The 14,367-nt window shown below is 55.8% G+C and overlaps 4 protein-coding genes across 4 annotated transcripts; 2 read left to right on the forward strand and 2 right to left on the reverse strand.

Annotated features, from left to right (window-relative positions):
- Positions 1 to 287: 287 nt before the first annotated feature.
- Positions 288 to 6,279, forward strand: SPSK_06855 (TATA-binding protein-associated factor; the record flags this gene model as incomplete). Its single annotated transcript, XM_016733529.1, has 3 exons — positions 288 to 298; positions 357 to 374; positions 492 to 6,279. The coding sequence occupies 3 exons, from the start codon at positions 288 to 290 to the stop codon at positions 6,277 to 6,279; spliced, it is 5,817 nt and encodes a 1,938-aa protein (XP_016591369.1).
- Positions 6,280 to 6,862: 583 nt separating this feature from the next.
- SPSK_07357 (cell division cycle protein 37) lies at positions 6,863 to 8,580 on the forward strand (the record flags this gene model as incomplete). The annotated part of the gene is made up of 3 exons (XM_016734021.1): positions 6,863 to 6,886; positions 6,978 to 8,333; positions 8,413 to 8,580. The coding sequence occupies 3 exons, from the start codon at positions 6,863 to 6,865 to the stop codon at positions 8,578 to 8,580; spliced, it is 1,548 nt and encodes a 515-aa protein (XP_016591370.1).
- A 243-nt stretch (positions 8,581 to 8,823) lies between these two features.
- Positions 8,824 to 9,765, reverse strand: SPSK_07802 (uncharacterized protein; the record flags this gene model as incomplete). The annotated part of the gene is made up of 2 exons (XM_016734457.1): positions 8,824 to 9,604; positions 9,710 to 9,765. 2 exons carry the CDS (start codon positions 9,763 to 9,765, stop codon positions 8,824 to 8,826), a joined length of 837 nt encoding a protein of 278 aa, XP_016591371.1.
- Positions 9,766 to 10,206: 441 nt separating this feature from the next.
- On the reverse strand, positions 10,207 to 13,656 carry SPSK_06924 (uncharacterized protein; the record flags this gene model as incomplete). The annotated part of the gene is made up of 4 exons (XM_016733594.1): positions 10,207 to 10,310; positions 10,380 to 11,249; positions 11,338 to 13,347; positions 13,455 to 13,656. The coding sequence occupies 4 exons, from the start codon at positions 13,654 to 13,656 to the stop codon at positions 10,207 to 10,209; spliced, it is 3,186 nt and encodes a 1,061-aa protein (XP_016591372.1).
- Between the last annotated feature and the right edge of the window lie 711 nt (positions 13,657 to 14,367).

Raw genomic sequence — 14,367 nt, forward strand, 5'->3', positions numbered from 1 at the left:
TCATTCATTTCCGCTCCCCTTTCACTTCTCTTTTTCATCATTCATCCCTTGCGGCCACTTCACAATCGCATGAGGTCGGCTAGGGCCGCTTTTCTATTTATATTTACGTGCCCCTGCCGCCGTTTTCTATTTTATCCATCTCCCCCCTGTTACAAACGTCAGTTCGATCATGTTTTGACTCATCCAGAACCACAGGACTAATACCAGCGACAGGCCGCAAAAGTCGATGCGGCACAGCGCTTGTTTGGCTCTTGCCTAATTCATAATCTCGACATGAAAACAGCGACATGGCGTCAAGGTAGGTCACGTGAACCACGCTCTTGTTAAGGGCAATTTGCTAACCTTTGTCAACTTAGGCTTGATCGACTTGTCACGTAAGTATCATTGATGTCGTCACGCTACCTCGGTGTCGTTCCTACCGAATCGCCATGACCCAAACAAAAACCAAGTCAACCCTTCCTCCGACCTGCTCTGCTAACACATGTCCACAGCATCCTTGAGACGGGCAGCACCCGCCTAATTCGGGACACAGCCGTCAACCAATTGGCCGACTGGCAAAAACAGCACCCGGAAGAGCTGTTCAATCTCATCGGCCGCGTTGTTCCCTACCTCCGCCACAAGGACTGGGAGACAAGAAGCACAGCGGCCAAAGCGCTTGGCAAGATTATCGAGCACTCAGATGCCTTTGACCCGAATGCTGGCGGACCCGAAGAGAGCTCCCCCGCAGAATCCAAGAAGGAGGAGGATAGCGCGGGTGTGAAGTCAGAGGGCTCACTGGACGGAGAGGCCAAAGACGGTGTCGTGGATGTAAAAAGAGAAGAATTCAAAGACTTTTCTTTTGAGCAAGACGAGCTCTATGATCTGCGGACGCTCAACGTCAACGCGGTTCTCAAGTATGGGCGGGAACTGCTTCGGGGCGGCAATGTCGATCTGGCACTGGCCGCACTAGACCCGCAAGAACGTCTAATACACCAAAAAAAGACTCTCAACGGCCGCTTAGGCTTGCTCGGTCGCGTGTTTGATGATGATGAGATCCCGGTCCCGTTGGAAACGTTAAGTACTGCAAAAAGCGCCGTGAGCGACGAGAACGTGCCCCCGACACCCCGGCACCAAGCCGGGACCAATGGCTCGACGCAGCGCGAAGGCAGCGAGGCCAACGGCACATCAGCCAATGGCAACGGTGCTGGTCAGCAGTCCGATGAACCTGGCCTCAGTTCACGGCAGCTCAACGTTTTAAAACGCAAGCGGAAGCGCGAGTTGCAAAAGGCCGCCCACGGCAAGAGCGGATTTGGCGACTTGTCTATCCGCCGGAGTGCCACGAACGGATCCGAAGGTTTTGGCGACGAAACGCCCTTTGGCGACGGCGACGTCAAAAAAGGCGACAAGGTCAACGACTACTTCAACCTCGAGCGCCCGTCGGACGTCGACGAGGATTCCAAGGTCGTCTCCGAGTTCAAGGGCCCCGTCGTCCCCATCAAGTCGGAGATTGAGATGGACGAAAAGTTGGAAGGCCTGGAATGGCCCTACGAGCGGCTGTGCGATTTCCTCAAGGTGGATCTCTTCGATCCCCACTGGGAGGCGCGCCACGGCGCGGCCATGGGTCTGCGGGAAGTCATTCGTGTGCACGGCAGCGGCGCTGGCCGTGAAAAGGGCAAGACCCGCAGTGAAAACAACAGCAACAATCGCAAATGGCTCGACGATCTGGCCTGTCGCCTTTGCTGTGTCCTGATGCTCGACCGCTTCACCGATTTCAGCTCCGACACCTCGGTGGCACCGATCCGCGAAACTGTCGGCCAAACTCTCGGTGCCGTCCTCTTTCACGTGCCGCCCGAGTCCATACAAGCGATATACCGCATTCTCTATCGTCTTGTCATCCAAGAGGACCTAGAGCTCGAGCGCAATGTTTGGGCCGTCTGCCATGGTGGCATGGTCGGCCTGCGTTATGTCGTCGCCGTGCGGAAGGACCTCCTCCTCCAGGATGGTGAGATGATTGACGGCGTCATTCGCGCCGTTATGAAAGGCCTTGCTGATCACGACGACGACGTCCGCTCAGTCAGCGCGGCCACCTTGATACCTATGGCGAAGGAGTTCGTTAGCCTGCGGCCCGGGTCTCTCGACTCATTAATTAATATTGTGTGGGAGAGTCTGTCCAGTCTTGGCGACGATCTGAGCGCCTCCACCGGCAAGATCATGGATCTTCTCGCAATTTTGTGCGGTTTCCCTCAAGTTTTGGACGCCATGAAGGCGTCAGCTGCGCAGGACGAAGAACGGTCCTTTACACTGCTTGTGCCGCGCCTCTACCCTTTCCTCAGACACACCATTACTTCTGTGCGTCTGGCTGTTCTCAAAGCGCTCATAACCTTCGTCCAGATCAGCGACGATGACACAAAGCACGGCTGGTTGAATGGCCGCATTCTGCGCCTGGTGTTCCAGAACATCATCGTGGAGCGGGACAAGGAGACTCTAGCGATGACACTGGACCTTTGGTCTGCCCTCGTGCGCTGCCTAGCCGCGACGAATCCGGCTGTCTTGGCAAGCGAATTTAAGCCACACGTCGATGCCATGATGCAACTCACACTGCACCCGATCGGGATCTCTCGCAACCCCATTCCAATGCGGCCCGAGCTGTTTATGAAGCCCTCGGGTAGTATGTATGCAGCCCCCAGCAGCTGGGTCGCATCTACCTCTACAGCTCGCAAGTCGTCGCCTCCAGAAGCTGGCGAGCGAACGGCCAAGCGTCGCCGTAAGTCGACGCGCGTGGACGATGTGCCGGTGACATCGAGCTCCCATGATGTGGACGGCGCCATAGTGCAAGGTGACGTCGACGTTGTTGGCATCGAAACTATGGTGCGCACACGCATCGCGGCCGCCACCGCAATGGGTTTGATCATGTCCCTTGTGCCGGCCAGCGAAGTCGAAATGTACGATGCCAGCGTGCTACCCGCACTAACGTCGGCTCACTCAACGACCCAGCTGATTGCCTGTACTGTGATCGAAGAGTACGCAAAGGATTGCAAGGAGCCTGCTGACAGCAAGCGCCTTGTCGAGCCCCTGCAGAAGATTGTGGAGACTGAGCGTCCGGCACACTACAACGACCTCGTCAGCTTCATCCAGCGTGTCCGTTCGCAGTGCTCGCAGCTTATCCACATGTTCCGCGATCACGGAAAGGTATCAGAAACGCGCCTGCCTCGCCTTGCACCGTTATGCCAAGGCGAGCCTGCTGCTGGACCTGAGGCATTCTCTATTCTTCACGCTGAAAAGGTGATCGGCGACGATTTTGACAAACTCAAGAGAATCATGGCACCTGGCCAACGACTGATTGCCAGCCAACACCTAGCTGAAGCCCGTGAGAGCGCGTCTGCTGCCATTGCGGATGCCAAAGCTGCCAAAGAAGCTCGTGATATCCGCATCCGAGCTGCCGCTGCCTGCGGCCTTGTTGCTATGAAGGTCTTGCCGAAGAAGCCGAGCCCCCTCATCAAAGCCGTCATGGACAGTATCAAGACCGAGGAGAACCACGACCTGCAGAGCCGCTCGGCCGACACGATCGCCCACCTCGTGCAGCTCTTTACTGAATTAGGCCGGCGAGGCCCAGCCGACAAAGTCGTCTCGAATCTAGTCAAGTTTTCCTGTGTCGAAGTGGCCGAAACGCCCGAGTTCCCCGTCCACGCTACCAAGCTCAACACGATTCTCTCTATGCACAAGGAGGAAGACCGTGTTGACCACGCCGATGCCGCCAAATGGGCCAAAGAGGCCAAGGCTGCCCGCGTGACACGCCGTGGCGCCAAGGAGGCGCTGGAGATCCTGTCAAAGATTTTCGGGCCAAACATACTCGAAAAGGTTCCCAGCCTGCGGACCTTCATGGAAGAGCCCCTGCGGCGGGCGTTCACCGGCGAGCTGCCAGCAGAAGCCCGCGATCCCGAGCAGGCCTTTGGCCAGGAGATTGTAGACGCAATGTCGGTCATCCGCACCATGACGCCGACGTTTGATCCTGCCATCCGCCCCTTTGTCATGGAGATGGTGCCCCTCGTCATCAAAGCTCTGCATTCGGAACTGTCCGTCTTCCGATACATGGCCGCAAAGTGCATGGCGACTGTCTGCAGCGTCATCACTGTCGAGGGTATGACGGCCCTGGTTCAAAACGTCTTGCCTTCGATCAACAACCCCGTCGACTTGCACTTCCGGCAAGGCGCCATCGAGGCGATCTACCACCTCATCGCCGTTATGGGCGATGGCATCCTACCATACGTTATCTTTTTAATTGTACCTGTTCTAGGCCGCATGAGCGACTCTGACAATGAGATCCGGCTCATTTCTACGACATCATTCGCCACCCTTGTCAAACTGGTGCCCCTCGAAGCTGGTATTCCTGACCCTCCAGGTCTCTCCAAGGAACTGTTGGCCGGTCGTGATCGTGAGCGGACATTCATCTCCCAGCTCCTGGATCCGAAGAAGGTCGAGTCGTTCACCATCCCTGTGGCCATCAAGGCCGAATTGCGGTCGTACCAACAGGAGGGCGTCAACTGGCTGCACTTCTTGAATAAGTACCATCTACATGGCATTTTGTGTGACGACATGGGCCTTGGCAAGACGTTGCAGACCATCTGCATCGTAGCGAGTGACCACCACCAGCGTGCCGAAGAATTTGAGAAGACCGGTGCACCTGATGTCCGGCGCATGCCGTCATTGGTGGTGTGCCCGCCCACGCTCTCGGGCCATTGGGCGCAGGAAATTAGAACCTATGCGCCGTTCCTCTCTGTTGCCGCGTATATTGGCTCGCCCGTCGAACGCAAGGCCCTCAAGGACAGCCTTGGCAAGACCGATATCGTGATTACCTCGTACGATGTTTGCCGCAACGATATCGAGGTGCTGGAGAATCACAGTTGGAACTACGTCATCCTCGATGAGGGCCATTTGATCAAGAACCCACGCACAAAAATCAGTATGGCCGTCAAGAAGCTTGCCAGCAACCATCGCCTGATTCTCACTGGCACGCCCATCCAGAATAACGTCTTGGAGCTGTGGTCTCTGTTCGACTTCCTCATGCCCGGATTCTTGGGTGCCGAGAAGGTGTTCATGGACCGCTTCGCCAAGCCCATTGCCGCGAGTCGGTTCAGCAAAGCCTCTTCAAAAGAGCAGGAAGCTGGTGCGCTGGCCATTGAAGCCCTGCACAAGCAAGTACTTCCCTTCTTGTTGCGGCGACTCAAGGAGGAGGTTCTCGAGGACCTGCCACCCAAGATCCTGCAGAACTACTACTGCGATCTCAGCGAGCTGCAAAAGAAGCTCTTTGACGACTTCACCAAACGCGAAGCCAAGAAGATCACAGAAGAAGCGGGCCGCGATGACAAGGAGTCCAAGCAGCATATCTTCCAAGCTCTCCAGTACATGCGCAAGCTCTGCAACTCGCCGGCGCTCGTCATGCGGCCCGGCCACCGGATGTACGACGAAACACAGCGGCTGCTGGAGCGCCAGGGTTCGAGCGTCGAGGATCCCAACCACGCACCCAAGCTCACGGCGCTCCGCGATCTGCTTGTCGACTGTGGTATTGGTGTTGAGGGCGATGGCGACAGCAACGACCCACTGTACCAGCCAATCAAGCCGCACCGTGCTCTCGTCTTCTGCCAGATGAAGGAGATGCTCGATATGGTGCAAAACACCGTGCTAAAGAACATGCTACCATCTGTGTCGTACCTGCGCCTGGATGGTTCCGTAGAGGCCAACAAGCGGCAGGATATTGTCAACCGTTTCAACAGCGACCCATCCTACGATGTGCTGCTCCTGACGACAAGTGTCGGCGGACTAGGCCTTAACCTGACAGGTGCGGACACGGTCATCTTTGTCGAGCACGACTGGAACCCGCAGCGCGATCTGCAGGCCATGGACCGCGCGCATCGCATCGGCCAGAAGAAGGTTGTCAACGTGTACCGGCTCATCACGCGCGGCACGCTCGAAGAGAAGATTCTGAGTTTGCAGCGGTTCAAGATCGACGTCGCGTCCACGGTTGTCAACCAGCAGAATGCAGGCTTAGCCAGCATGGACACCAATGAAATCCTCGACTTGTTCAATCTAGACGAATCCGGACCCAACCTCTTGACGGATAAATCTGCCGCCGGTGCCGCCGGTGCTTCGGGTCGGGAAGAGGACATGGTGGACATTGAGACGGGCGATGTGCGGCAGCCCGGCAAGAAGGCAGCGTGGCTGGAGGAACTCGACGAGCTGTGGGACAACCGGCAGTACGAGGAAAGCTTCGACCTGGACGGATTCTTGAAGACGATGAATTAAGGACCACTCGAGGGGAACAGGCGAAGCGATTGTACAACACGAAGCGAGTCCTTTGAAATAGACCATTGCCAAGCAAGGGTAGTGCACGAACGCGTTCCTACATCATGCCTTGCCTACGCCTACGGGAATGGAGGGAAAGTAAGATGTACGATACAATTATATATTATTGCTAGCGAAATTCACGACTGAATAATTTTTGTTACAAAAGAAATGCAGAGTGTTTTTAGGAAGGAGCATACTTGACATCAGTACGGAATACGTCGTAAGGGCACAAGTATTATGCACTGGACAGGCAGGTGCGAAACAGCTATTATCGATAAGCCTGCAGGCGCGTCTTATTTTGGTAGTGGTGTGCCATCATCTACTACCCCACCTTCTAGCACTTTCCACCTTCTGAACTGTCCACCACTTTGCGCTGTTCAGAACGGAACTTCAAGGAAACCTCACAAGAAACCTCAAATCAATTATTGAAGTCCGCGCCCACCAACTTCCACCCTTCATCAACCCTACAGGAACCCTTCGATCCCTTTGGCGAGTGCAACAACCGATTTCATAACCCCTATCCTCACACTCAAGGCCCATCATGCCTGTCGATTACAGCAAATGGGTATGTATCCTTCCCAAGATAAGCATTTGGTTGCCAATACACAGAACAAACAAACCCTCCCTGCATTATACTGAGCTCTTTTCTTCTGCAGGACAACCTCGAGCTCAGCGATGACTCTGACATCGAAGTCCACCCCAACGTCGACAAGAAGTCTTTTATCCGCGCCAAACAGAGCCAGATCCACCAGGAACGCCAGCAACGGCGACACCAGATCGAGACGCTCAAGTACGAACGGCAGGTCAACGACGGGCTCACGAAGCGCATCAGCAGCCTCTTGAAGGCACTCAGAGCGCATGGTGACGAGGCCAAGGCGGCAGGGTCCTCACCGACCGCAAAGTCGGCGGGCGAGGTTGCGTTCCGTGCCGTCATGTCCGACGCCGCCGCACTCAAGCCCGAAGACGACAAACCGCCACAGCCGCCGGCCGACGTGCACTCCAACGTGGACCAGACCACCACGTACACGCAAATGATGGCGGCGCTGCTGGACCAGGTCAACAAGGCACTGGAAGAGAAGAAGGTCGAAGGCGCAGCGCGGTACGATGCCATGGTGGCGGAGATTGAGGAGCACCAGAACAAGGTGGCCGACCTGCAGCGCCAGCTGATTGACAAGCTCGGCGAGCTGGAGAAGGAGGAGTCGCGCAAGATTACGAGTGACACCTTCCACACGGGCTTTGATAGCTCGCACGTGAACAAGTCGGCGCCGAGCGAAGGCGCCAACACGAGCGGAGGCGGCAGTGGGAAGCCCGAGCTTCTGAATCCTGGCTACAAGAGCGCAGACACTACGGAAGCTTCCTCGTCATCTGCTTCCAAGCCGGGCAACGACGACGGTGATAACGACGACCCGAGCGAGCCGACTGCCCTAGCACGCAAGTTTGCGGGCATTGCGCCCAACAACCACCTCGAGAGCAGGTCCTTTATAGCGGCCAATCCGCAGGTCCTGGCCGAGAAGCACGAGGAGGGTATCCTGATGCTGGCCTTTGATGCAGAGATGGAGGGTAAGCAGGACACAGCACGGCGCTGTGTGCACCAGGCTAAGCTGCTCGAGTACTGCCGCACCCTTGGCCGTGACGGCGTGATGCTCTTCTTCAAGCGCATCGAGACGCGCGACCACAAGGCGCACGATCTGTTCTATGGCGACGTACAGGACACGTACGTCAAGATTATGACGCGCGTCAAGGAGATCAAAGCGCAACAGGCCGCAGGCACATCAACCGAGGGTATAGAGCAGATTCAGCTGCATGCGGTGGAGCCGGGCACGGTCATCAACATCCGTGTCCCGCCAGCTGACTCGGACGATCCCGAGGTGGCCAAGGCGCGGCAGATCTTTGACGGCTTTGCACCGGACATGCGCAAGGCCCTCGAGTCGGGTAGCCTCGACAAGGTCAATGAGGTGCTGGGGCGCATGAAGGTGGATGAAGCCGAGGCCCTTGTGGGTGACTTTGGCGAGGTAAGACTTGTCCCAATTACAATCATAATTTTTTTTTTGTAAACTGCGTGTTTTTTGTCGATTGCTAACACTCGTATAGGCTGGTATTCTAAGTCTTGAGGACGAAATCATCGACGCCACGACCGAAGAGGGGCGAGCACAGCTCAAGGACATGGGCCGAGACGACTTTGTAGATGAAAAGGGCGTTGCAGCGGACGCACCACCGACAGTAGCAGCAGAGAAAGAGGAGTACGGTGACCCAGAATAATTTGGCCAATGTCATTGGTGTGTTGTTCCGTACGTGACGCTACCTTTTGTTTGATTGTTTGCTTTCAGTTTTTGTTTTTTCCGAAGGTGGCGGCAATGGAGGGGGTTCATAGCCTTTTTAACAAAATATATCAATGCTTTTTCTTGTTACTATTGGGATCCAAAAAGTGATATGTGATGTGTATCATTGAAGTCATTATTATATCATCTACACCCTGCTCGCCCAGTCTTCCAATCTCTCGTCTCATGACACTGGTGCGACACGCTTCTCAAAGCATACCGTACATACCGTCTGACCCTGCACGCCTCCAAACTGGAAGCTCGGGTACGCCACACGGCCTGCCTTGACCAGCCATGCGCCGCCGTTCTGTGCGGCCCGCTCGCGCTCTTCCTCGTCCTCCATCCATGCACAGAGCTCCGTTTCGGTCCAGTTGCAGCTCGTAATCAGAAACCGGCCACCCGGCCGCAGGAGGTTCAGTACCTGGGTGCGGTACTGGACCTCGACACTGGGACTCTCGCCGGCGCCGCCGTCGTCATTGTCCCGAGTTGTGTTCCCGAGGCTGATGGCGTCAAAGGTGCCCTTGTCCAAGACCAGGTCCCAACAGGCCGCGGCCTGGCCGTCTTGGACGAGCTCAGAGGCCGATCCCTGCAGCATGTCCCAGACGGCGAACGAGATGGGCAAACCGTCCGCACCCGCACCCGTCTCTGCATCGGCTACCTCGCCAACCACAGATCGTGCCAACGAGACGCTGGCTTCACTGTAGTCTACACCGAGCAGTCTTACTTCGGTGTCCTCGTCTGGCACCCCATCGGCAAAAATCTCGTCACGGACCGCACGCAACAGAGAACCGTTGCCGCAACCCAAATCCAGAATGGTCCGGGCGTTCAGGTTGCCTTCGTCGTCCAGCTCGGCCAAGAATTGGACCATTTTGGCCTCGGCGTCTGCGTCATCGAACCAAACCGTGCCTGTGTCTTCGGGGTTGCTCTCATGGTTGGCCAGCTCAGTAGCATACAAGTTGTCCCAGCTGGTAACAAGGGGGATGTTGTCAGTTGCCTTTTGTTCGTATGCATTTACCGGGTCACATATACATAAAAGGCGAGTAAAGTGACTGGCATATAGGAAGACTCACTATTCCTTCGTTCCTAGCTCGGAAGGCTCCAAGTGAGCAGGTCTTGGGGCCGGCATAATTGATGGGAGTTATAAGCTTGGATAAAATATATTTCGTATAAAGTCACTTTCGACATAATATTGGTTTTCGTAACTATGAAATTTTGTCACTGGATGATACGGGCTTATGAGCGCTGTAACAAGCCGAGTAGTTAGAAAAAGTGGCAGAATGGCTCACAACGCCACTAAAGGCGGTGAGCTGACAAGCATCATATACTCATTGTTCCCAGACGCTACCAAAAGCTTGTCTTGCGACTGCTCGTAAACGCATAACTGTAGCAAAATGAATTCACAATTTCGCATGGTACAGTCAACCCTCCAAAGCAAACCACCAAAATTTTGTTAAATAGGATGCAAATGCCGATAGATCGCCGAATACATCGAGAAGTAAAAAGAAGTACATGGTATCATTCAACCCTGCTGGGCTACCGTTCTCCGACCTTTGTTGTAAGTGTTCCTCTACAATGTCCACACAGAGGCCTTTGCTAGCACTTGGCGACCGCGGACTTCGACGGCAACAAAGCCTGCAAAGCGCACCTTTGGCATATCGTTGGAAGGGTGTGCTGTTTCGTGTTAGTACAGGTGGGGTACAATGGGCACTGGTTCTGTTTTATCAGGTCATAAATGCTTACCACTTCGCGATGCCCCAACGTGCTCATCGTCGTTTCCAGCAACACCGTCGTCTGTTGCTGCATCGTCTTCGTCCTGTTCAGCATCGCCGTCCGCGCCTGTGTTGAGCGGTGGCAGGCCTTGTTTCTCAACATCCATCCACTGTGGCGAAACGTAGTCGAGCGGCATCGGCAACGAGACGACTACATCGCGACTCTCCATAGGCAGGTTGGATGCAATACCCACCGCCAGCTCCACAATCATGCTCGCACTGCCGTCGACGCCAGGGGGAGGGGTTTCCGACATGTACTGGTATAAGTACGAAGTCAGGTCGGCAACTGCTTGCTGAGTAAACTTGACCCGGTTTTCGTTGCTCTCCGGCCTTGACAGTGTGTCCTGTAGACCCTCGAGGGTGGCCATCCGCCAGCTGATAATCTTGTACGTCAGGGCATCGAACTCCTCCTGGCTGCCAAACTTCTTCGACGAACCACGGATGTTTCGTTCAATCTCCTTCAGCTGGTGGCTCAGTTCAGGGTCGAGACCAGGGTGGAAGCACCGGTTGAAAACGCATTCAACAACCCATCGGCAAATGATAGCACGGCCAACAGCCGTCATTTCCTGCTTCCCTGTCTTCAGCGCCTCAGGGCTGGCATAGGGCTCGATCCATTTCGGTAGTCCCTCCCAGTCCTTGCGGATGTTGAATGACAAGTTGGTGATAGCACCATTGAGGCGGTTGAAGCGTGTAGCATACTCGCTGTCGTCCAGAGCGGTACGCGATTGAGACATACGCTGATTGGCAATAGCATTCTGCAGGTGCTCAATCTGTCCCGTGAGCTGGTCAATTTGGCTCTTGCCCTCAAAATACAAGCGCTTCACATTCTTGTACTTCAACGCTGTACGAAAGAACATATTGTGTTAGGACCGCAGCATACAAAATTGGTCTCACAACCAGTGTCAATATACCAGTGTAGACAAACTTACCAAGTTCCTTGAGAGCCTTTTCGGAGTCAGCAACGGGCGCGTCGCGGTCCCCGGTAGAAGGCTGTGGGCTGGTACGGCCATCAGTAGAAGCACCTTCGTACTGCCGTTGGTCGCTAGCGCCCCGGTAGCCTTGAGTCGGGCCACCAGAAGTACCGCTGGACCCCGCTGGCAAAGGAGGCAGAGGGCTCAAGCTCCCTGGTGGGCCTGAGGCCGATAGTGCACCTTGGTTGTGGCGGTACGGCGGCGGCTGACCGCCTGAAGGTTGACCGGACCGATCATTGGTGTCTTGCGACCGACGGTTGGGCGGTGGGCCACCAGGTGGAGGTGGCATGGTGTCCTCTTCCTGAAGCAGTTCCTGGCCGGATGCCGGGTTTTGCAGTGCCTGGCCTTGTTGTTGCGCTGCCTGAACGGCTTGAAGCTGGGCCGGTGGCTGCTGTTGATGCTGAGCAGGTGGGGGCGGGGTTGGCGCTAAGTCTTGAAGTGCGGCTGTCTGGCCCAGTGGAATCTGACGGTGCGGATCCTGAGACGAATAGGTGTTACCGGCAGACGACGATGTTTGAGCGGCCAGCTGGTCGGCTTCAGCAACGGGAGATTCGTGGGACACTTGCGAGATTGTCTCTGGGTTGGGTGTGTGCTGTTGCAGAAGAGAGTGCTGCTGCTGCGGAAGACCAGTTGTGCTTAAGTGACCAATGAAACCCTGGTGGGGGGTGTTGGTGGAGATCGCCTGTGGCTGTTGGTACTGAAGGGCGGGGTATGGTTGTTGTTGCTGTGGGTCAAATTGGCCCTGTCCGAAGGCGGTGTTTCCACCCTGTTGTTGCAAAACGACCTGTTCCGACGGCGACACTCCAGGAGCCAGTTGCTGGATATATCTGCCTTGTGCGAGCTGCGCAGCGTGGCTGTTGCTTTGTGTGCCAATATCGTCCGGACCGTAAGGAGACGTTTCCTGCTGGTCAGGCTCACCAGTATGCACGCGGCGGATCGACGGCGGTGGCGGCTGATCGTTGTCCGAAACTGGATAGCCTCCTCCCTGGTTGTCACCAGCAAATTCTCCGATCCCCTGGAGCGGTGACGGCTGCGTGTTGCCTGGGTTTCCAGCCGAATCCGCCCCGATAAAATGCTGCTGCTGCTGCTGCCCTTGGAGTGGCCAGCCCTGCTGAGACGGGTCGAGAGACAGCTGCGAAGGTCCAGTACGCAAAGAAGGCGGCTGCTGGCTCAGTCTCTTGGACGGTCTTCGAGCAAGACCTGCTGAGTTGTTGTGGACGTTTTGTGCAGCAGGCGACGGTCCAGGCTGAGGCAACGACGGTGGCGGTGGCTGTTGCTGGAGCTGCGAGCGCCCGTTTGAATCCGGCCCTGAACCACGATTGGAGCCTGAGCCACCTCCAAGGAAATTCTTAAATAACTTGCGAGTGGTCCGGCGTGTTTCTTGGGCGGGTGGCGGTGGCTGTGGTGGGCTCTGAACTCGTTGCTGTTGCTGCTGCTGAACCTGCTGCTGGTACTGGTCCTTCAGTGGAAACTGCGGAGGCTGTCCAGCAAGCGGCGAAGAGATGGGAAGTGTTCTGCTCAAGTCATCAACCGACGCAGCGCCAAGAGACGAGGACGAGTAATGCTGATGTGTCTGCAAAGGTCCCACCTGCGTTGGGTAGCGCTGCGACTGTGACCGTGACACCTGCTCGAGGTATTCCAGATTTGTCTGTTTCGTAAGGAGCGGTGTATGCGGTTGTTGTCCGTCAAACCCAGCCGTCGACGTGTTGCCGGCAGGAGAGGCCACGCTGGACGGAAGCTTGGTGCTACTGGACTTTGTCAATCCAGGAGCCAATGGTGGCGGGTACTGTTGCTGGTTTTGCTGGTTTTGCTGGTGCTGCAGCTGCTGCTGTGCCTGTTGCATGCGTTGCTGTTGCTGCGATGAAAACAACTGCTGCTGTTGCTCGTCCAAGAGCTGCGACTGGCGTCTCCCGAGCGTTTTTTGCAAAGAGTCAAATGCAGGCAGGTCAGTGTTTGAGAAGGATGCGGCTATACAGTGCGCGTCAGCTTCAGGGCCCGAGAGTGTGGCTGGGTGCTAGAGGAGGAGAAAGAACATCATCCTGCTCGGAAAAAAAGAAGAACAAAGACGTAATTACCTGTAGCAGGCCCAGGGTCTTCGCCGGGGCCACGGCCGGGTCCAGGTCCAGATCCGGGCGTGTCACCAAAAGGATGCTGCTGTTGCTGCTGTCGCTGGAGCAGGGCAGGCGGAGGCGTCTCTTGCTGCTGCTGCTGCTGCTGCTGTTGATGTTGATGTTGCTGAGAACGACTGCTTTGTCTGCCAGAGAGAAAGGAAGGCATTATTATGTAGTCCGGGAGCGGATTAGGGACGAAAAAAGAGGGGTGTGGCTGATTTTGGTAGGGAGGGGGTGGGTTAACGCCCGCGTCAGAAACAACGAGACACAAGTCGACAAGAGGACAATGGCCAGGACAAGCGCGTGGGTAATAAGCCGTCCCAGAAGATCAACTGTGCAGAGAAAAGGGACGGGGTATTGGAACAAAATCTGTCCCAGAGAACAAGGGAAGGAGAGAGAGAGAGCTTCGTTTGAGAAAGGCAAAGAAGTAAGAAACGAAACGAATTTGGGGATACGAAACGAAGCTCGCGAAGATGAACAAGAATAAGCAATAGAACGGCGCAAAGAGGCTTAGGGGGGGGGGCCGGAGAGCAAGGCGCAAAAACGGGAGCGAAGATTCAGAAGCTCCCCCGGAGAAAAGACCACGGGACAAAAGCCAAAGTGGCGCGAAGGACAGGAGGTCGATCGGACGACAGCAGCGAGGCAGCTGACGGTGAGAATACCTGGGAGACTGTGTCGACGCTGGCTCTGTGTTTGGCGCTGGAGCTGCGCAAAACAATGCCAGAGCGAGAACGAGAGACTACAACAACAGGCTGCGAAAGATGGCGAACTGCGCGCGCAGCAGTCGAAACGTAGACGGGAAACGAAACAAGCGCAAGATGGCGATGGGGGGCGGGAGATTGCGCTGTAGTCGTTGCGGATGTGTCGAACGGGAAAA

The sequence above is a fragment of the Sporothrix schenckii genome, assembly GCF_000961545.1.
Source record: "Sporothrix schenckii 1099-18 chromosome Unknown Cont41, whole genome shotgun sequence".
In the NCBI taxonomy this organism is placed as follows: domain Eukaryota; kingdom Fungi; phylum Ascomycota; class Sordariomycetes; order Ophiostomatales; family Ophiostomataceae; genus Sporothrix; species Sporothrix schenckii.